Source organism: Balearica regulorum, chromosome 2 (genome assembly GCF_011004875.1).
Source record: "Balearica regulorum gibbericeps isolate bBalReg1 chromosome 2, bBalReg1.pri, whole genome shotgun sequence".
Taxonomy (NCBI): domain Eukaryota; kingdom Metazoa; phylum Chordata; class Aves; order Gruiformes; family Gruidae; genus Balearica; species Balearica regulorum.
This window is the reverse complement of record NC_046185.1, coordinates 142,180,575-142,204,343: the sequence shown is the minus strand read 5'-3', so window position 1 is coordinate 142,204,343 and position 23,769 is coordinate 142,180,575. Positions and strand designations below refer to the sequence as shown.

The 23,769-nt window shown below is 41.8% G+C and overlaps 1 protein-coding gene across 2 annotated transcripts in view; it reads right to left on the bottom strand.

Annotated features, from left to right (window-relative positions):
• CDK6 (cyclin dependent kinase 6) overlaps nt 1–23,438 on the bottom strand; it is a 144,632-nt gene extending 121,194 nt beyond the window's left edge. The window contains exons 1-2 of one of the 2 annotated variants that reach the window (XM_075746201.1): nt 22,677–23,438; nt 20,159–20,649 (exon numbers count right to left, since the gene is read on the bottom strand). In XM_075746201.1, the coding sequence (XP_075602316.1) occupies nt 20,159–20,391 (233 nt within the window). In that variant the 5' untranslated portion in view covers nt 20,392–20,649; nt 22,677–23,438. Of the gene's footprint in view, nt 1–20,158; nt 20,650–22,552; nt 22,612–22,676 lie in introns of those variants that run through there. The other variant, XM_075746202.1, reaches the window with a different exon arrangement.
• Nucleotides 23,439–23,769: the final 331 nt, after the last annotated feature.

The window sequence follows — 23,769 nt, the reverse complement described above, 5'->3', positions numbered from 1 at the left end:
AACCAGAAAGCAATTAGCATACACAGGAGTAAAACAGTAAAACATTGCATGGTTCACTGTCAGGCCCATTTGTTTATATTTGGGTTTATTATTATGTATCATTTCTTAAATACAATGTTCTTGGCTCTCTAGATGACACTATAGCAAAGAAAATCCTTGGGAAGAGAATGAAACAAGCACTAGTCTGGGAAATTAGGCACAAACTTCCTACAGAGTGTTTATTGCTATGACAGCACAGTCAGTTGACATAACACAAGCTTTGAGCAGTATTTTATGAAATGTTTTTAAATCTGTCAGTACAAAAATGCAATTTTGGAGTTAGGGTAGTAGTGTGCAGAAAAAAACCTGTCATAGATCTTGATCTTGCACGATCCACTAGCCCTGAACTACCAAAGTACTTACACTGTGCTTAACTTCCAGCATGCAAATAACCTAAGTGACTTCTAAGGAAGTATACATCATCTAAAGCTTCATCTCCCCTATATGCCTGGTATCTTTCAGAAATGAAAGCAGAGAAGGAAAAAAAAAAAAAAAAAGAGAGAGAGAATTCATTGTCTGTGCACGTGGAATGAAAGACAGAGGCCAAAAAAGGTCATTTTTCTCTTCCTTATACTCAGCCAGTCATTACCTGGACAGAACAATGTAAATCCCTGTATGCCATTTAAACCCATTATCTACTACGATAGTTGGTGTTTGTGGTTCCGGATCTGGCTTCTCTGACCCATACAGTGAGAACTCTACACCTTGGGGCCCTGCATGTGAGCTCCCCTTTTGCCCCTCAGTGCCCTCATCTGTACCACAGTCTCTCCTTCCTAACTTTTTAATTACCTTTAAGAGTCCAGTTAATCCTTGAATATGGCCATACATCTCTGAAAATGATGTTCATGATTTATTTGAAAGAATTCATCACAATATTTGGTTTTTCCTTAAATTCTGAAATGAACAAAACTGTGAACCATCGCTTCCTCAGTCTTTACCTAGGGGACTAGAAAACAGCAATGGATATGAACAGTTCTTGTTATCTTACAAATGGAAACAGCAATTTAACACCAGATATTTAAACTGCATGAAAACAACTTTTAAAAAAATGTCTAAATCTGTTGAAACAATCTGTTTATGGATTCACTAGAACTGCTCAAAATTTCCTGAAAACGGACCAGACATACCCACCCACTTCCAGCACAAGCACGGCGGTCAGGCGGCGAACACAGTTGCCACATTGAGCAACAGACCAAGTGAAAATCCAAAAGGTGTCTCACATTTTGTGTGTTGATTTCCACGCATGCTTGCGTCCTGCATGAGGTTAAAAGACATAAAAATAGAGACGCAGTTCCCAGTGCTTTTTGGCTACACTTGATATGGGGAAAGACTTTGATCAGGCTTTGATGCCAGATGTATTCCCAAGAAGCCCGTGTGCCCTGATGCCAGGGGCACCATTAACTTCAGATAAAGGGAATTCCTCCATTCACTTCAGCAAAACCTGGATGGGACCACAGCGAACTCAACCAACCTCCCAGTGGCACTGTACCGCGTCCTGTCACCACCACTCAACGTGCTACGAATCACATCCCATCTGCCCAAAAGTAAATAGCGCTCAGGTGATTTCCAAAAATCAAAAGACAAAGGCAATTGCTCACATGGGTAAGCAAAACAAGTAGGATTCGGCCAGGTTGTGCGAGGCAGCCAGATTTATGCACCTAAACGTTCTACTCCTCTTTATAAGTTGCATTCTAAAAGAAAAAAATGAGTGGTAGAGATTAATCTATGACTTTATAGGAGAAAGAAAACAGTGAGGGGATATTTATTCTAAAACCAAAGCATAAAAACTAAGGGAATACAACGTTAAGGTAACACTTCAATTCAGCACATCCAGACGGCAGATTTAAGGCTTGCAAGAAAACTAACAACTCCGCTGTCTTTGGCTACCCATCATCAGACAGCTCAAATGCCATCCATCTACACAACAGGCTAGCAGAGCTCGTGGAGCACTGAGTTCTCCTCTCAGCTACCATGGAAGAGATGTAACTCATGCCATGGAGCTGCTCAGGGGGTTGGTGGTTAGTCGGAACGGGTCATGTATACGGCCTCCAGATATTCAAGGGAAAGAAGCAGGTTGGTTGAATCACTCTTGGGGGGAGTACTGTCTCTCCCTGCTTGCTATGGAAGACGCCTGGATGACTAATTTAGACAAGATGCTTGAATTTAACTGAATTTAGGAGAGATGACTCTTTCCCTGGAAGACTGTAACTGAGAAATTTTACTTGGTGAGTTTCCAGATTATGTTCAACTGATTTTTGAAGATATTTAAAAATATTTCTTCTCATGAGGAACTTAAAACAAAATGAGACAGAAGTCAAAAGAAAAAAAAAAAAGACACTGAATACGCCTCTGCCCTCTTCACTCCACCCCCCAGACCAGAATCAGTCCTACAAAGCTCTGCACGCAGGAAGAGCCTTTACCTAAGCCTCGTGAAGTCAGTACATGTATTTAACTGGCTTTGGCTCAGGTCCAGAATTTTCTTTGATTTGAAAGGGAGTTTCACCTGTGACAAACTTGCAGGATTGAGTTTAATATTCATGTTGTACAGACCAGAAACAAATGGGACTAATAAATCTTCAATAGATATTTACAAGATTTTTCTGGCTTAATAAATTTAGCCAGGGAGCAATTGCTCTTAAACACTCGATACATAAAAAGGGATCCTCGTTTCCATTAGCATGCAAATTCCTTACACGTTTCATCAGAATTTTAGACATTACATCTTACAAGTTTTTAAAAATGTGGACTTCATGGCTGCTCTTTTTCGCATTCGCAGTCATTCACACGTGGCCATACAAGCTCCTTGACTGCCATGTCACTTCTACTATGCTGTCTTTTTTCTTAATTTTAAATTAATTCATAGCACATGCAAAGAAAACTAAAAATGTCTATTTCTTTAAGATTCTCAGGTGTTTTCATCCTCCAGTTCTTCAGGTAGATGTCTAATACACGTCTCCTCCTTTTCCAGCCAGTTTACACAGCACTGTGAGCCAGCCATTTAAAGATTAATGCACACGGACTGAAGTATTCTACAGGCTGTACAGCTCTTTAAGTATTTCCTTTAAGCTCTTGCACACATATGTAAAAGAAAACAAATTAAAGATTATTTGCAGAGTTTGGCAATGAAAATGAGGTGTTACTAGCATTTTGAGCTGGCAATAAATTTTATTCGACTGTTTTATTACTTCGGGGCAAAGGCAACTATTTCTTTTGGGGCGTCTTTTAGCAGCATGAGATGAGGGTTTACATTTTAATGCATGGATAGTTGTGAAGTAAATTCATCATTTTGTAAATGATAGTGTATGTCAGATGTAAATACAAAACTGTATTTTGATTGTTTTGCAACAATGCCTTTCACATTTCTGAAAGAAACGAGTGAACTATAATAAATCTTGCAAAACAAGGTCTGGTTCCTGGAGCGCTAAAACATTTTTACGTCTAGGCAAATGAAAACAAAGTACATCTACCCAAGCTCTGCAAGCAAAGGAGAGCGTGCTCTGCGACGTCCAGGCAGCCCGTGTCAGCTCAGGCTGTGCTGAGGAAGATCTGCGGACGGCAGAGTGTAATGGCTGAGGCTCCGCAGCGCTAACATGGCTACGTGGCTTCTAGCTGGCTCAAAGCACCGGCAGAGCGAGTAGGCATCTGCCGGGGAATAAGGCAGGGCTGGCTCATGTCTGCTTGCAAATGCTGTGTGGACTTACCAAGCAGTGGACACGGATTACTTAAGATCATAGAGCAAGCTGGTGTCAAAACTGTCGATCCTTAATTTGCCAGGAATTATCACTTCAGGTCTGTCCTGCTCTTGCACCGTTCCCTAAGCTATCGGCTCTTTCTCACTTCAGAAAAATACCGGGTGAGATGGAAATTGTTCTAACCCTTTCTAAGCCATACATGATTTTTTTTTATTCATGTAATTATTTTTATTTCAAGAATAAGGTAAGAGACAGTGAGGGTTGAAGGAGTTGCTCCTCATTATTTTCTCTAATCCATCCCCAAACCCTACAATCACCTTATTTGCCTTTCTTTGGGGAAACAACACAGAAACTTACGCCACAGCTGATGGTCTTCAGCCTTTGTACAGTTGACTAAAGAGGCAACACTACACACCATACAGGGCCCCCAGAATCAGCACACTCTACAAATGCCTTTTCTGGCTGTGGTCAGCTTGCCTATGGCAGTGACACACTACTGTTGGGGGTTTTTTGGGGGGTTTTTTAAATTTCCATCTTTTTTCCATCTAACAGAAACAATTATCTCTCTTAGTTCTTCTTTAGAGCTTCCATTTATCTTCTATTTAGATATGAAATCAAGGAAAAGCCAAATTTTCACACTGTGAAATCTATGTAGCCATACTGGACATCATAATTTATGTACAATTTTTATATGAATTTCCATGCTTATTGCACCACAGGCTTTTAATTAAGGTGTCAGTGGACTACCAATGATATCTGTTGCTGTATCGTGTAACTAACTTCTGTGTGTGTGTCAACACTTACCAGTGGCACTGGCCTACAAAGACAAATACATAGTTTTTTCACCCACGTGGCCAATATACAATGGAATAGCAGGAGTTAGAAAAAAAAATAAGATTCCAAACTCAAGGAGGCAAGAGTAATTAAATTAATAGATACAGGGAACACATTAAGGAAATGTACAATCTTAGATAGTAAAGATATGGCTCCATTAATTGCAAGGGGAAAAAAAGACATCATAAAACTGTCAAGATAAGTTAAGTGATTCAGGAACTGAGGTCCCAAATTACAAAATAACCTAGATATTTAGGGTCATCAGTACATTTGAGAATCACTTGTTGTCCAAAGTGTCACTTCTTGATGATTTTCAATTAGTATCCCAATGAATCACAGGAATATAGGATTGGAAGAAAAAAAATTACTAGTTGCCTGCATTAATAAGCACCCTCGAAATAGACATTTATGAGGATGCGCAGATACCCCAGGCCACAAGATGCTTCCTACTATCCCGCACCAAATGCAGAGTTAGAAGGAGAGCTACAGCCCTGGAGCTTTTCCTTACGGTGGATTCTAGTTCGAGAGCCTCACCATCACCCCAGGTCCCTGCAGCAGTAGGATACTCATGAAATAAAACTCCTAAGTTATTCCAGGAAGCTGACCTCTACCATTTTACACAGGATATTAAATAGACCCCAGCTGTCTCCACTTAGAAGTGACTTAGTTCATATGTTTTATAAAGGTCCATTCAGCCGCTTTCCGAGTTATCACAGAATTGACGTGACTTTCTGTGAAGAAAAAGTCAAACTTGCCAATGATTTCCCTTACCTACTTTTCATGCAGGCATGTCTTGGTTTTCAAACACCACAACTGGCATCTATATGTTCTGAAATAAGAATCTGTGTCTGGATTATGAAAATATTTGACCGAGAAATAACTGTCTCAAGTCCACGTGGAAGAAAGATACACAGTAGAGCACTTTTTTTTTTTGCTAAATCCAGGAAGACGTAGTAGCCAATTTCCATGAATGCCTCTGTAGGTAAGCCTCTATGGTATATGACTACTGATCTAAGCGCAGTACAGTTCGCACGATTTCACTCTAGAAGGCAGAGAAGTGACATGGATTTAGATTTTCCAAAGCACAAGAACACTTGTTCAGGCTTGTGAAAATGACAGTGATCAATATATTAGAAATGCCATGCTAATCATGTCCATTCAGAAAATTTTAGTTAAATTATTTCAAGAGCTCATCACTCTTTTTAAGAAGAGCCTCCATTTAAAAGCTTACAAGATGATATTGCAGTATTTTTGTATAAAGAATGTGCTCTGGGATTAATATGTTCTGGAACAGAGTGAATAATGCAATTTAAAGATGGCGATTTCATGCTTGAAAGAAGACAGATCAAAGTGACCTTAAATTTTACAGGATTTGAAAAATTAAAAAGGGTCAATATTAAAAGGAGACACATATTCCCATCATCTAAATATTCCCTAAAGCCTTTAAAAATATATATTTGTACTGCACACAGGAGGAAAAAAACCCATCTGTTTTAAAAATTAGTTCTGCTGCTTTTAAATATTGATATCCCTTGTTCAATTGCCTGCTGCAGCAGATTGTGCCCCAGTTAGGTTAAGCCATTAGATGTTTACTCTTTTGGATATTGCCTGGGCTCTTTGCCATCACATCAGGCTTTATAATTTTCATTTACTCTTTCCAGAATACATTTAATAAAATTTACTATTTTATTATACTTAGGGGTGAGACGGTATTTCAGTTCCAAGTTCCAATTTTCATTGCCATGTAACTTTCTAAAAACAATTAGCTTTTGGGATGGTTTTCTTCCTGCCTTGCCCTTATTCCCTTTCATTTTTTTTTCTTTTAACTTTAAAAAAGAAAACTGCTCAGACATTTTTAAGGCACAGACTGTAAACTAATTGCAGTCCTGTGTGTCTAAAAATCCTCATCCATGTGACAAAATAAAAATTCTGAGCTTCCTGGTATAAATGCATTCAACTCTTGACATTTTCATGTTTCTTCCTTTCCACATAGACACACACATATGTAATACACATATCCAAACAGCTTAATAGAGCAGCTTATTTGCTTTTCTACAATTATATTGTCTTAGTGGTTCCATAATAAAAAAAGCTGTTCTCAAGCTTTGTAAATCAAGCTATAAAAGAACTAGCTCCAACAGACACTCAACATAAAAAATGATGGAGCAGAATCTGTTAGCATTATTGATTGATTTTAATTTTGCAGGCTATTACTGAGCAATGTAGGCTGACACATTTTGAGATTATGGAAAAACAAAACTTTAAATTAAAAAAAAAATTATTATATGAAATAAAGGTATAGTACCACTGCTTTCCAAGCACTCAGGTCTCGGATAATTTGGAGTGGAATATAAATTCCACCACCAGACATTCTCCCACTACTTGCAATTGCACAATCAAGTAATTTGCTTGAAAGGAATTTGAGGCAATGAAACTATGTGTAGCATCAGAATTTTATCAATAATGAGATAATTAGCCCACTTAATGCCCAATCCTGATGAGACCAGTACAGCAAAGTGAAGGGAAATAAGAAAACTATCCAAGAGAAACTACATCTGAGAAAGCTTTGAAAGGTGCCTTAAACCACTTGTAAGCTGCATGACTGGCCATCTCCAACACAGATCTTCAACTACTCTTCCTCTTTTAAAGATTTACAAGTTTTGACCAAAAAGGCTTCTGCTGGAGCTTAAAATTGCGTACAGGGTAACCAGGCAATGCCCACCCATTCCAGCTACATCCTGTTCCCCTTAGCACTTTAATGCCAAGCGCAAACTAGAAGCAGATTGTCTGAAGTCAGTACATTTCACAGAAACCCACACTCTGCTATTAGGAAAAGTACATAATTTTTACCAACTGATAAAAAAAGTGTCTTGTACAAACTCTTACCAATGACCCATATACTGTAGACTTTGGTAAAAAAAGTAAGTTACTCTATAATACTAATTTCTTCTTTGATTATCTGCTTTAATTTCTCATAGTTCAAGTGCCCTCTGATTTCAATACTAGCTTTTTGTTCCTCCACCCCCAAAATAATTTCCCATTTGCCTTTTTAACTTCTCTTATTTGCTGTACAAACTCCCTACTGGTGTTTCCACTTTCCACCTTCAAACTTGAACCGTACTGACTGGCATTAATCTCACCTGGCTGTAGCAGGCTACAGTTGGGTGTCCACTCTGCACCAGCCACCTGGGCCCCCTCTGCAGTCCACAAGAGAGAGGCAGGCATTTCCAGAGGGCAATTCATTCTGCTCCAGGGTGGGTACAGAGGGTGAGTAGGATGAATTATTCTCAGAAAGCACATCCTCTCTCTCTGCACTCACTACAGGAAGACTCAAAATGACTAGGATGGAGTATACTTTCAATATTCAGATGGTTAAAATTATTAACAAATAACTGCTCACAAATATCTTACATTCCTGTTTTATTTTTTTATGCATGGCTATGTGTACCTTCTGTGCATCCATCATGATATACTGGAGCAGAGCCATAAAAGGCACAGAGAAAGTTTGATGCCTTCCTTTGACATCTCCCACCCCTCCAGAGAGTTTGAGGAACAAATACGTTTAAACTGTCCTGCTATACCTAGCGCCCAGGAAGAGGCTATAGACCCAAAGCAGTAGCCAGGATTTCCAGTGACTGGACAGAGGATCACACCAGGGAAAGGTGTATGACCCAAGTGACAAAATGTGCTGCTACAAATCTCTACTTAAGTACCTACCATGTTAAATCTAAGCATTTTCATATCCTTTCTCTTGACTGTTGAATTTTTTATTACTTCCTGTTTCTTAATCTCTCTTTTCTAAAGCCTACTGTTACTACATCAAGTTTGGGAACCATCCCTTTCCCAAAATATCAGATTTAATTATTGTGGACACTATGATTGTGTATCTTGACTATAAGAATTTCTTAAAATATCCATTGCAAGTTACTTCAGGCTATACAGAGAGCGATGTCTCTTCCTTGTACTCCAGGAACAGTTGCTTCATTGACGGTGTCTGTAAGTTTTGTCTTTAAATCTTGTCTGATTTGTCCTCTTTATTATGAAGAGTGGTTTAAATTGTCCTTTATTACAGTTTTAGTAAACTTAGTTGACTTTCCAGCATCTTCCAGAATTATAGGCTCAATATCCTTTCACTGATCTAGAGGATGGCAGATTTACATTTGCTTTTTATGACTTAAGCTTTGTTTCTGCAGAATGGTCTTGTCCACTCTTAACTTTGGGTTACTGGAAACCAAGCTGTCTTTGAATGTATTTTCTTACAGACATGACAATATCCTATTGATTTGAGACATTCCAATATAGCTAAAACGTCTTCTATAAAAAACTCTCTCATCAGTGTTATTCACTTATCTGGGTTTTATCTATAGCCACAAATACCTTTCATTTTCAGTCAAATTGGTTACCTAACTCTTCTGTGCAACTTGTAACTATTCTTGCTGTACTTGTAACTATTCTTGCTGTATTCTTGTACTGCCATGGTCTTCAGTTCCAGTCTCATTTCTGGTTTCACTACTGCATAAAGATTTGCTTTTGAAATAACTGACACCTTTAAAAGATGTTTTAATCTGACCAAATAAAATTAAAAAGTAATAAAACCTTCTTGATTTCTTAAGAGAGACAACATGAATAATAAGCAGCATAGAATTAAGTAATGCCAGGTACCTCTTTTTTTTTTTTTCAAATGATGTTACAAACATAAAGGCAATGTGATGAACGGGATTCCGTGCAATGAAGAGATACAGGTGTTTAGCTCTGCAGAAGTACTAACTTGTCTGGGCCCTTCCAAGAATGCCAAATCTTTTAAGTTTAATGAGACATTTAATTCTGATTTTCAGACTATAGTAATTGATTCAAACCCGTCTGGATATGGGTATTATTCCTTTGATCACAACTTGTTGCTCAGCATTTTAAAAAAACAGAGATGAACATTAAGGCAATAAATTGATTAGAGATGTCTGCCAGGAAACCACAAAGATCAGTGGGTAGGCCTATCTCCATTAACAGTCTAGAAGGTTATCTAAGGATAAACAACACGCTAATTAAAAGTGCAGATGCTGCTCAATCTCTAAGTTGTAAAGATCACAAATACAAACAAAGTATGCTGTTAGATAAAATTACCAAAATGAGATTCACCTTATAACCTATTTCCTAGTACAGAAAAATAATATAGGTCATCATTAACTTTCACTGTCCTAAAGAAACCTGGAAATCAATAATAAAGGTTCCAGTGCTGTGCTAGTGAGTAACAAGTTAGACATAAACTTTCAATGCTGTTCAGCAATCAGAAAGTCTCTAATTGCAGCTATAGAAGCATTTTCTCTTGAAGAAGGGAGATGTACAGAACACTGAAATGACCGTGTCTGTGACGCAACCTGGAGTTGTGGGTAAGCACAGCATTGTACAAATTGCTTAGGCAACAACATAGAGATAGACGTCAAATATTTCAGAGGGCACATACTAAGGTAGAGAGGAATTATTGGTGGTGCTAAAAGCGAATGTAATTAGGAGGAGTGAAACAGGACAGCAGAAACTCTGAGTCCATATCAGTGTAAAACCTCCTAATGGAAGAACTATTTTTATATCCCAGTTTGGTAAACGCAATAGTTGCAGCATCTAAAATCTGAATGGTAAAGTCTCAAATGTGCATGCTTGATGGGAGACCTCTGCAGTCTGCCTGTCCTAATGCATTTTTGTTCATCTTAACATTAGGAATTTATGATTTGAACAACCAGAGCTGTCTGAATCGGTGTAGCTCTACGGACTTTAACTTCACCAGCAGAAATTCAAGCCTTCTTACATTTACAACTGCGTTCTTGAATTAGCTGGCAGACATGGATGCAATCCTCCCATCAGTAGCAAGTGTTAGGTTGCTCACACAGATGAACAGTTAACTGGGCATATTGCTTTTCAGAACATAATACAATAATAACCAGAAGATCTTCCTTCAACTGTAGTCTTCTGGTTAAAATATTGTACATAATGATGATCCACTACTGCAAAGTCAGAGCACTTAAAGATCAGAACCATCTTTTTCTGGAGAATGCCATCTGAATATAATTTATTGAAGGGCTGTCATTTATTATGAGACACATTGGTATTCTAGACAGCCACTAGAGTTTTCTAGGGAAATGATTTGATCACCAGTGATGGCAACTGAAAAGCAAAAATCATACATAATACATAATACTGTAAATCTGAAGAATCTAATTTCATCTTTAATATGCAACATAAAACCTCATCACAATATAGTAATATGATGAGGAAAGGGGCAGTAAGTCAAAGCCAGGAGAATGACAGAATGTGGGAATCTTACTAAGACTTACCAAAAGGGATATAATTTTAACACTGACACAATATATCTATGACAAACCCACCATATTTCTGTTTATATATTGGATTTTATTCTAACTTTATTCAAAATGCTATTGCTAGAGATGTTAAAGATTGTTGTAAATAAAAGACTTTCATATCCTATATACGTTTTTAATATCACAGGTTTTTTTAAATGTATGATTATGTATTTCTATGCATTAAAAGTTTCCAATTTTTTGGTATAAACACTCATAAGGAGTCCAATTCTTTGTCATAATGAATGAAAGTTAAATGTGACATTCAGAGGCTTCACAGCCCTCCCTTTTTATGGGGAAGGAGCAGAGTGGGCAAAGTCCTCTAAGGTTGTTTCACTTTGGCGGTAGCTGTGTATCCAAACGAATCCTCCCCCCAAACATCTGAGCACAGTCAGTACATTCCCAATTCCTACTGCCAAGTTAAAATGAAAACGGCCTTAGTTCAGAAATGATTGAGGTGGTTTGCTCTAATCAAATTAAACCAGCCAAATGTTCTTTTCAAAGGTAACTGTCTACTCTGCAGCTGTATGCAAAATACCACATCAAATGTGAAAAAAAAAAAAAAAAAAAAAAAAAAGTGATAGAATTCTATCCTTACAGTAGAGCCCTGGCTCCACAGATGAAGAGAAACAAAAGCACCAGTGCAGCTAGGAATTACATTCACAGAAAGCTCCTAGAAATATGCTAACTTAAGAAACGGTGAACAAAGTACTGAAATTTCCAGTTTATAATTAATTGATTTCAGGGAGAAGGGAATTTTCTGACACTGTTAAATAGCAACAGACACCTTCAGTTATTTATCACAGTGATCACACTTGAAATCAATATTAAAAGACTAGCCAAAGCTTCACATAAAAGAGAAAATTAAAAAAAATCAGGTAGGCTTTTCCACTCTATTTCTCACTTCCTTTCTCTGTTTCTACCAAAATGTGTAACATTCTGCACTGACTAATGTTGCAAAAGTCCAAACTCGATAGGTTTCATCTAAACTCACTATGATTCATCTGCACTAAAATTGAGTTTTCAATCATTAAATATGGGAAATTCCTGCAAAGATGAATTCATATGTGAGTTGTTTTTTTTATTTTCTTTTGCTAAGAAAAGATCAGTCACCTGTTAATGATAATCCAGAATGATAACCAGACAGTGTTAGTATGAACACTTTTAAAACAGTATGGAAATTTTTGCTAAATTTGTAAATTGTTTCCTAGATATGTCATGGGGAATCTACCCCAGGGCAACTCTACCAATATCAGCAAATTGGCACGCTCCAGTACAGCCTGTATTTAGGTATCCAAAATCATCACCTGGTCCTGAAGCTTCTTAGGCTAGAGACCCATCTTCTTCCAAAACCCTACAAAGACATCTAAAGCATCATATGGAAGAGTTTCTTATTACTCTTATAAACATTCTTTGTTTTGCCTAAAGAAAACACAAATGTGTTGTCAGAATTCTAAGGCCTGATTTTAAAAGGATTATTTAGCGGAATATTTCCTTGTGAACGTTTTCTAAGGATGGTACAAATTTTCAAAGGCTAAGGGTAAATAAATAAATAGGAAAATCAATACAATAATTTGGAGGCAATGAGCTATTTGGAAACAGTTCGGAAATCAACAATCACGTTTCCACTCTTTGATGACCATCTCATCAAAAGCTTCCCAAATGGAGGTTTCCCAAATGGAAAATGTCAAAGTACATGATGGAAAAAAACACTCTTTGGAAAATTCTAAAGTGGTCTGTTTATTAAATACAAACGCTCTACAGCTCAAAGGTATAGCTTTTAAACAATCATGCATGTGTAATTTAAAATATTTTTCAGAATGTAAGAAAAATACATGAAGAACTGATATAGGAGGAGAAATTCCCTCTCTTTTGAATGAAAAAACACAGCTTAGTTATATATGTATATGGGCATAGTTATCTTTTGATAATTTCTTAGGTCATTAAGAATCAACTTGTTCAGCAAAACTGGAAAACAACTAGATTTCATACAAAGAGTAAAAAGCAAATGCTCCATATACAGCTGCAAAGCTCTGGAATGAGCAGCAACTTCTACTTTATTTAGGGTTATGAAACTTTATAAAATAATTTTAAAACTTCAGAACTAAATTAAGTCACTAAGAATTACTACAAAGACAAATAACCACTCCAGATGCCAAATTCACGCTACTGCTATCTCAAGATAATTATATTATTTATTCTGCATGATTTATTTTAATTTTTAATAGAAAAATTCTCCAGAAATAAGGCTTCAGCTAATGCAATACATGAATAAGAAATCAGTATCTGTGATTCATATTGTTATCTATACTGTCCTTGAACTCTATTCAGAAAAGCATTTTAAAATTCAGTGCATACTTAATATCATAGCTATTTCTACTTGATAATGCACTTACATCCGTGCTAAACTTCCATGACCTAAAGCCCGCCGAGTGTACCTGCGGGACTCACTTAGTGCTTTGCTGAGTCACAGCCTCCAGCCTACTCTCTCTCAAACACCTGGAAAGCGAGCACTTTCCTTCTCCCTGCTCTGTTCCACACATCAGCCGGCAGCAGGTACCATGAAGCAAACTGAAAAGTCCCAATTAATCTACCCTGGCCCCTGTTTGCTGGGGTGGACCATCCACTTTCCTGTCCTTTTCAAGGCTTAGTTCTGAATCCTGGACCCCACTCCATTACTCCAGAGGATGCTGATGCTTTGCCTGGCAGTCACAGGCTGTCACCAGCAACGGCTGTGGTGAAATGAGTCCGTTTTACATTCTGGGCAGGACCCATCAAGACTAGATCTCTCCATGAACAGCACAGACACAACCATCCACAGATTTGAAGAAGGAAGGGAGCACTGGACATAATCTAAAATGACTAACATTTACTCACACAAAGACTGGAAACATGGTTTTTGTAAAAAGCTTAGATTCAGAATAAGATAAAATACTTTTTGAAGAAAGCTTGTACTCACTCCAGAAAATTTCCTAAAGCTCAGAAGGCTATTCCATATTCAACCCTTCCTTCCTGACATGCTTATCTTGTCCTGTTTCTGGCAGACCATGTATTCAGACTAAATCATCACATCCATTACTAATAAACAATTCATATGGACGGGAAGAATATAACTTATTTTCCCTGTACGTGCTTATTCTGTGCACTATAGGGTTGCAAGCAGATGATCACAGGCCAGCATTCATGTGCAGTCACTTCACAATGTCCTCTGCTAACTCAACAAGCTTCTCAAACCCTACCTATTCTCAAACCCTGTTCAGTGTCAACCACATCATTCCCCTTTGCCCTCTTGCCATCAGAGAAGCCATGTTTCCAGGTAGACAGTCCCTCCCTCCCCAAGGCCTTTGCAGTGTTCCTCCTCGCGGTGGTCGGTCAGTGCAGGGACCATCTCCCTCCCCCTCCAACCATCACCGCTCTCCAGCCTGGAAATGCCTCTCTCCTGCCAAGGCACTTCCCGTGTTCACATCTGCCTTGAAGACCATCCTGTTTGTGTTAAACTAAAACTGACTCTGAAGCTCATTCAGTTTTTCCTTCCCATTACTCATCCACCTCTTCTACCTCAACTGAGACTCATCTGCCACATTAATCCCTTTAACCCTGGCAAGTTTCAAGTTCAATTTCTTCTGCTTCACTCCGTCCCTGCATCTTATTTTACTCTTTCTGCATGCAAGACAATCTCTGTACCTATGTAGGGGTAACCATTTCTTTCTCTCCAGGGGCCTGCCAGATGCTACATGAGTGGTGCTACACAAAAATAAATTGTATCACACAATACAGCACACTGCTGATCTGCAAGAATGATGTCACACCCTAGAAGCTTAACATTAGCTTGGCAGAAAAAGGAAGTAAGGAAGGAAGCAGAATTCACTGGAGACAAACAGCCCCTAAAATAGAAATGTTTCACTTGACGGGATGGAACATCTCAATGATTTCGAGAAGATCATGCTTTAAACGTATTAACAGTAGAGTAATAAAGCCAGCAGCCAATATCAGCGTCACCACAAACTGGAAAGAGAAACAAAATTAGCTACTGCATTTTGAAATTCTCCCTCTGTATGTTCCCATATAATTTCAGTTTAACAAACGGAACAAAGCAAAACAACTACAAGTTGTAATTGCCTTGCAAAAGGTTAGGTAGGTATTGAGCTGCTACAGATATGTTCTGAAGGCTCAATCTATCAGGTTACACAGAGAATTTTAAGACATTTATAAACAGACACCTTCTAAGTATAATCCCATTTTAAGCACCAAGCCACCATACACTTCTGGGACCTCTGAGCTGAGTCAAGTGCTGGTCCTTATGTCAGGGTACAGAGGGATGGGGGAGGCACGTGTGCCCCAGCCTCTTCCCCCCCACACACAGGTCGCCTTGCCAAGGGAATCAGTTGATGGGCTCCATCAAGTACTCAAGTGCAAACCAAGAGATAACAGCGTGGACCACTGGACTGCAAGAACAGAACAAAAAGCAACATGACAGTATTGCTGTACCACAGAGGGCAGCGTGCAGTGTTATTTATGTTTCCATGGACATAAAGTAACATAAAACCTTGAACATGGCATAATTGTGCAAACACTCATAATTGCTGCGTTTCCCCCACACTGATCCATATACCAAAAAGACTGAGGTATACAGAGTTACACTTCCAGCTTGGTGGATCATTCTGTTGAACCCAAGTCAATTAGCTGGGGCATCTGTTTTGCAAGTGAACAGGAAGGAGAGAACCGAGATTTTTAATTCCTTATTATATGGTAATGATGACCTTGAATGGCAAGATTTCTGACACTTACCTTTGAAATAATAACCCAGATTAGATTATATTCTAATAGATTATATTCAATATAATTTTGGTTATTTTAAAACTGAAGACTTACTAACCCATGAAAATACTAAAAAAGTTGTATTTATCAAAAAACTATGAGCCAGGAAGCAAGAATATACAGCTTTGCAGGTTTGCTCTATTTGCTTAAGGTTCAATACTGTTAAAACTGTGAAATATATATCTACGTTAGAAAACAAGCATTGCAAGAATTACAGTAGTCTGTCTTGTACATCACCTTCCCAGAGTGCAAATTCACAGTTTGATGGATGATTAACATAAGGGAAAATTATTCATCTGATTACCAGCAGGAGATAGATAAAATGAACAAAATATACTGCTGATTTTAGCATTATAATCACCAGAAGAATTTTTACAGATATATTGCAGCAGGGAATACTCCCAGTTTTACACACAGGAATTTCCTGAATCTAATATGTCATTTATTCCTGGCAAAGTCTGTCCTTTGTCTACATATATTTCATTTTTCCCAAACAGAACAGCACTAAGCTACCTAAGTGCTGGACCAACTTTTGCCAGATTTAACTACTGTATATAGTAAAGCTTTAGTAAAGCACTACATCTTATTATCTGAAAGGTGAGCTAGAGGAGCACCTTAATCATCCTACAAGTTAAAAAGGACATTCCACAGCCTACAACATACCTCATTTTAGAGAAATTCACAATAAGATTTACTTTTGAAGATTCCATTTTTTACTTTGTTTTGTGAAGATAAATAGAATAAGGTGTCCTGATGAAGGGGAATTCTATACAAGGGCAAAAGTGAACAGTAGAGGATCGTAAGCCATAGCAATCATCCTTTTAGCTGTATTTTTCCTATGCCTTTCTGAATACTAGTTTTGACAGTCTTACAAAATTTTAGACTAGTTCTCCAGGCCTTATTTCCATTATAGTCAATAGTCCAGAGACTTCCACTACCATCACTTTTCTGATGAAGATTAGGCTTCCTTTCACCTCTTATCTTGCACCTCATTTAGCTTTATTCTGCAGTGAAGTCTTATCTAACTTCATTATCTACCACTGTAAAAGCAACCGTGATGCAAAAAATGCATCTCTTCATTGTATGAATATGGAAATGATAGACTTGGAGAGAACAAACGTGAAACAAAGCTCTCATAATTAGCAAGCAGCAGCATGGAAAAAGATGATAATTTTTTTTTTTTTTAGAATTATTCTATGCTATTTATATATTTCTACTTTATGGAGAAAATTCTCTTCCATCCCCAATGCCAAGCACTGGAAATGAGTTTTGGCTCTAAGCGTTTCTCAGGATTTTAGAGGAGGGGAATCTATGACTGCTATGACAAACTTGGGCTGCAACAGCAATGCTGGTCCGGCATCCTGGCTCTGTGACCAACAAAGCCATGGAGCTCTACCTCTGCCTACCAAGTACTGGGTCTTTTCCTCACCAAACCGTTCTTCATGTTCGGTACCGCTTCATGGAGACAGAGAAGCCCTGAACTGCTGAGCTCCTCACTGTACCCTCTGGAGATGCCCAGACCTACCATTTGAGTTCAGCATGACATTCAGCACAAGTTCATCCGGCCTGTGATTTCTGCCATTGCCGTCAGCTGGCTCCAGAGAGCCACAGCCAAGCACAGGGCGTATGTGGCTCATCTGTTTGAAGTCTGTCTAAATTTTGACTCACAGAATGACTGGCAGTTTGCATTGAGCGACTCATGGATCACACATGCCATTACTCAGAGGTAACAGATTCAACATTATATTTGCAGTTCTCACTTATTTCTCTCAGGCTAGTGCCTGTAATATTCAGAAAAAAGCTAGATGTCCCCTCAAAATAAAAAAAAAATTTGATTTCAATTATTTGTGTTGTTATCCTAGTGCTCTGAAAATGATGTACATTTTAATCCGGTATGTAGAAAATGCATTTGACATTATTTTTATTTAGTAGCCTGGCCACGATTCCAGTTTCCCGAATGCATGTCCAAACAAAGAACATTTTTGTGAGCATAATATGTTCAATAATTAAGTACAGCTAGGTCAGCTGCTTAAAATTGCAGATCTTCTTTTACAGTATTTCTTTTTCTGAGTATATTTACATAATACAAAAATAGATCTTTAATTTCAATAAATTACAAACGCTTCTACCGTATTTTGTAACGGAACTGGGGCATTTAAATATTTTCAAATAATCTTTCATTATAAGGGTATGATTTCAGTCACTCCAAAATGCTACTTATAGCTTCATCTGCTCTACAGACTAAAAACATTCACAAGAGAGATGAGTTTTTAAATAGCATTCCTCGCATTTTAGAAGAGATAATGTTTGAAATTGTTTCTTATATTCCCCTGCCTGTTTGTGGAAATATGTGTGCAGCCAAGGTCCCAAGCATCCTGATGCATCACAGCACCCCTTGCGCCTGAAATGCTGCTTATGGCAAAGGATACAGGCTTCACAAGGTCACTATGAGGACCTGGAACACACTTTCAAAGATATTTATATTGAAACTACATTCTCATAATGCTGGTTGAAATATTTGCTGCTTGCAGAGAATGAATTTTCATTCAAACTTGTAAAAATATTTTAAGCTGCAATGTATTTATGCAACGCTATGTCGAGATTGCACTGCACTTAAACCCAAGCAAAACAAGCCTGCAGCTGCACAGTCAGTTCATCAAATAGCTCTTTGGAAAACAAGAATTTTATTTTCATGATTTTGCTGAATTCAGGATTAGAAAGCTCTTAAAAAAATACTTTACTTCATCTGGAAAGATGTCAATGACAGAAAACTTCTTAAGTATTGTTATGTTGGATTATTCCCAAACGAGGTTTACAATTTTCAAATATGTAAATGTCTAAACCTGGAACACTAAATCCTCACTTACTCTCATAAATTATTGGGCTGGATTTCAGAGATTTTGAGAACTCTCAATTACCTCTCTACTGCCAAGGAAGAACTTTGTGTGTGCTCCTCTGTAAACCAACCCACTTGATTCAGTGATCAAAATATGACACGTTGTTCACACAAAGATGCCCCCACTTTTGAAACTTATTGACTAAGCCTCTGGCATTCCTAGGTGCCAGCAAAAATAATGGTTATTAACCAAATTGTGGATTTGCTTGATTAGCAATGGAAAAGTGTGAGCTGCAGCCTGTATCCCATTCCTCACTGCAGTGAGACCGATGACGCGCACTCCGTTACCAGTATTTCAGAATACACATGCTTTGCCTATTCATTTTAGACAGAAATGAGACTGTTGTACTACCCTGCCTTGAGATGAACAAAAATGAATGTATCTCTAGCTATTCACTTTTGTATTTTAAATATTATTCTCTGTCTCATCTTTCCTCTTGCACCTACCATAAACCCTCTCATCTCAGACCCTAAACCAGGAGCTATAAGCGGGAGGATCACAGCTACAAGCCATTCTGAAGGTCACCTCTAACTTCAGAGTATCTATTTCTCTAGGGCTGAAAGAGTCTTGGTGTTAGTGAAGTATAAAATATTTTCCTTTTGCTATGCAATATATGTGTAGAATAACACAAATAACAGGAAATATTCTTGTTAAAACATCACCATCGGCAAGATGCTGACCAGTTTCAAATCACTGCCTACCTGGGTATCTGCAAAGTGAAGCTTACTTCATAATATTAATACAAGACACTCACAGGCTGCTGGAGGTTTCCAGATACAGAAAAATGTAAGAGGTTATGGTAGGGCCGGCCTTACCATTGAATCTGTTCAAGAACACAGGTCATTTATCCAGGGTTTATGCTACCGACACGATAGGAAGGATATCATGGGGCCATTGCCACCATTTTGCAAGCAAGGCCTGAGATCTGCACTGTTGCACTCTTGGTAGCACAGTCATCAGCACGCGGTGAAATGAGTACCAGCCAAACAGTATTCAACCATGAGGCCACCTGCAAAGCTTGAAGTCTTAAGCTGTTCTCTTTTACACAATAATCTACAACTCTCTATAAAAGCATCTAAAAAGGTGGAACGCACATTCCACTACCGTTCTCATAATCTTTGCCATTTTGATAATGAATAGAGCTGCTAAAAATCAGCTGCAGCTGGCAGAACTAATACTTGAGACAAAACCAGGGAGACATTGGGGTTTTTTCATTCTGTCTTATGCCTGAGGAAATAGTGTATATATGGCTCCTTGCCCATCCACTCAAACACTTAAGTCACACACCTATGCCTCTGGAGATGGGTGTCTGTGTGTGGGAGGCAATGCACAGGGATGAGGTGAGGTCTGGCAGACAGTACCACGGCCTGCTGAAACCTCAAACCACACCTCATGTACACAGTTTAGTGCCCGCTTCATCCACAAACCCAAACTGGTGTCCAGCCCATTTATGTACCCAAACTCTCGCTTGCCTAGCGCATGTGCTAAAACCAGGACCCCGCTGACCAGGACGCCTGCCCCACTTCCTCACCTGACCACGTTGGGGTGCTCGAATGTCTCCAGGTGCCTCAAAACTGCCACCTCTCGGATGGTGGACAGCGGCATCCCCTCCTCGCTGGTCTGCACCCGTACCCGCTTCAGCGCAACAAAGCGACCTCCGTTCTTCAAGTCTCGGGCTTTGAACACCTTCCCGTAGGCTCCTTCCCCAATCTCAGCCACACATTCATACTGCTGGTCAGCCACGTTTGTGCTGTCCTTATCCATGCTGGCACTGCTCCTCTTCCTCCCGTGCTCCAAGTGCCTCGGAGAGGCTCTCGGTCTCACTCGCTTTCTGAAAACTAGTACTTCGCTTGAGTTGCAGGTATGCCACGCACTTGGTACCTCTACCAGAGGGGCAGTAGGAAGCTTTTGCCCTCCTGTTCCCGTTCCTCTTCTGTACGGGCCCCAATGTGCCTCGTCTTTCGGCCACCAGGATTTATCATACAGTCTTTGGGACCATTGTCTGTGTAAAGCCAGTTAGATCTGGAGGACAAACCAAGCAAGAAAACTGAGTTTAGTTTACTTCATTACTTTGCAATGTTCAAAGCCAGAAAAAATTAAGCTAATCTAGTAGATAGGTACATGGAAAGCAAAAACGTGGTGCAAAGAAATATGTGAACCACCAGGGTGACATTCGTGCATAGATGGTACAACACAACATAGATATCATGGTCTGCACAGAAGGCTACAACACACAGGTACAGAGCAACCGCATGCTGTGGGATTTTACTGAGCAATGGGCTGAATACGACGACCCTGTGAGACATGGCTGATGGGGCTGGCAGAGCTAACTATGCACGTGTGAGAGGAAGTTGTGTCCAGGAACCTATGTCAGGATTGCAGGACTCAAAGGTTTCTTCAGCGCACATGGCGGGCTCTTGGAAACACATCCCATGCTATATTACTGTCACTTATTCGTAAATAATAGCACTTGGAGGTTACAGCCTTTATCTGTTCTCCCCTGTGCTAAGCCCTGCATGAACACATCGCAAGAGACAAGTTCCTGCCTCAAAGTGCCTGCGGGGAGGAGAAATATGCACACATTTAAATGATGATAATAACATGTTACCAAGCATGGTGTGCTAGAGGTAGACTCAGAAATGTGCACTTTAGCAAACTCATGAACACGCAAGGGTTTTGGCCGCGGATACTGCTACTGCTGGATGTGCGGCTGGCAGTGCCTTGCACAACAGTGTGATGAAAGATGGTCTTCAGGAAGAGCATGCTCTGCTGTGTAGTACATGAGGCTGGAGAGCACAAGCGCTTCCTTCTGCATCCAGTTTCATCCACACTTTCTGCAGGACTGTGGGCAAATCCTCTTCCCTCACAAAGCTCCGTATCTATCCTCCTCCTTCTCCCTGCCCCTTTTTAATATGATATTGTGATCTCTGGGGCTGCAACCCACTTCTACACTGTATTTTTACTGTACTAGGATTAAAGTGCCCCAGACAGCTCAGTTGGGGACCTCCTAACCTGAATCCACGCATAAAGCCAGAGGTATTTTTTACATCTATGTTAATCTTACACCTTAGTTGCAGATGAAAAGAAGAGCAATCTGAAGGAAACCAGCGCCCTGTGCTCATCACTCTTCCCCGGTTGCAGCCAGAGGCACCACCTTGCCCCACCGACTCCAGCTGCCACCGCACCGCCCCGGCCGGCCGGCAACACCGCGCCCCCCGCACCTCCGCGCCCGCAGCATCACCGGCAGCACCGAGCGCGGACCGCCCCGGAGGGACACCTGCCCCGGAGCCCCCCCGGCGGGGCCGCCCGCACCCCGCACCCCGCATCCCGCACCGTGCCGCTGCGGAGGGCGCCCCCGGGCGGCGGGCAGCGGCGACGCGCGTGTGCGTGGCCGCGGGGGCGGCGGGCCTGCCTCGGCGTGGCCGCTGCGCCGGGTGGAAAGTTACCGCTCGCCCTCCCCAGGCACGGCGGGATACCGGGGGTGCCCCTCGGCCCCCACCTACCCGCCACGGCACCGAACTCCCCTCCGCGGGCGCCCCACACGCGGCGGGGGGTGGCGGCGGGGGACACGCGGGGAACAGCGTCCCCCCGTCTCCTCTCAGGGGACGGAGGTGGGGGGGGGGGCCGCTCGGCTGCTTGGCAGGACGCTGAGTGGACCCCCCCGGCGGCTCCCCAGGAGGGCAGCCCCCTCCCCCCGCGACCCCCTCCGCGGCCACCGACACGGGGGGCGCCCCCACGCCGACCCCGAAGGGGGTGCGGCGGCACCTCGGGGCGAGCTGCGCCCGGCCGCGGCCGCCGAAGGGACGCGTCCGCGGTGCCGTTCGCGAGCGGGTACGCGGCGTGGGCTCCCCGGGCCGGGCGGGGGGCGGCGTGTGGGCCACGCCGCTGGGCCGGGTGCGCGGAGCACATGGGCGCCCCGCGTTACCTGGTGTGCGCCACGGCCGCCTCCACTGCCACCAGATCCCCAAATAATCCTCAGCCCCGGGGGGGGGGGGGGGGGGGGGGGGGGGGGTTGGGGAAGGAGGGGGTGAGTCCTCCCTAAAACAAACCTCCCATTGAGCGAGGCGGGGTGGAGAGCCGGCCCGGGGTCTGCCCCTTCACATGGCGATGTCTCCGGCAGGTCCCGGCAGCGGCCGCCCGGGCCACACAGGTAGCTGCTCCGCGGCTCGGCCGCCCTCGGCTCGCATCCTCCTGCCGCCGCCGGGCTGCACCTTGGCGCAGAAGGCAGCTCGCACTCGTCCCCCAGCCCGCTCCTCCCGCCCCCACTCTGCCCGGGGAAAATGAAAACGCGAAATAAAAATCGCGGCCGGCGGCCCCCGGGGAGCTGCAGCGCCGCGACCGCAGCCCCGCCGGCCGCAGCGTGCCGGTGCGGGGCTCGGGCACCGGCCCTCGGCGCTGCCGCTGCTCCGCCGCTGCCCCCGGCGCTGCGCTGCCTCTCCTCGCTCGCTCCCTCGGCCTCTGTTCAGCCTGGGAGCAGCAGCAGCTTGCTGCCTTTTTTTTTTTTTTTTCCCCTCTCCTCAACTTTTTTTTTTTTTTTCCCTTGCTTTCCCACGCTGGCTGAATGTGACTTGACCCCGTTTCAAAAAAGTTTGACATAGTGCTTCAACATTTCCGCATTCCTCCCCGACTACAAAGGCTGCAGCCGCCTCCTTCTGCTTTCTGTCTCTGCTCTCTGTCTTCACACTCAATGAAATCCTTCATGTGCCTCTGCCAAAGGCAGCCGCATACCGCAAGGGTCGCCGCGAGCGCCGCGGCCAGGCATGGCCCGGGGCGATGCGCCCCGGGGGGTCCCGGCAGGGCCCGGCCCCGGCCCCGGCCCCGGCCCCGCCGCCGTGCTCGGCGCTGCACGGACGCGGGCTCAGCCGGCTGCGGCAGCACTGAGAAGCCTGACTCATTCCTAGGGCTTGGTGTGCAAGGCGCTGGGAAATAACCCTTTTGGGGTTTGGGTTTTTGGGTTTTTTTATCCTTCCTGGGAAATAACCATACTTTTTTTCTCCAGAAAAACGCGGATTCTTCTGTGCTTTTTCGCTACTTTCCATTCACAGCGAGCGCAGAGCTCCGGCAGGAAGTAAGTGCCCATGAATGCTTTCGGGAAGCATCAAGAAACTTCGTTGCTGAAGAACCTTCCCCCCCCCCCCCCGC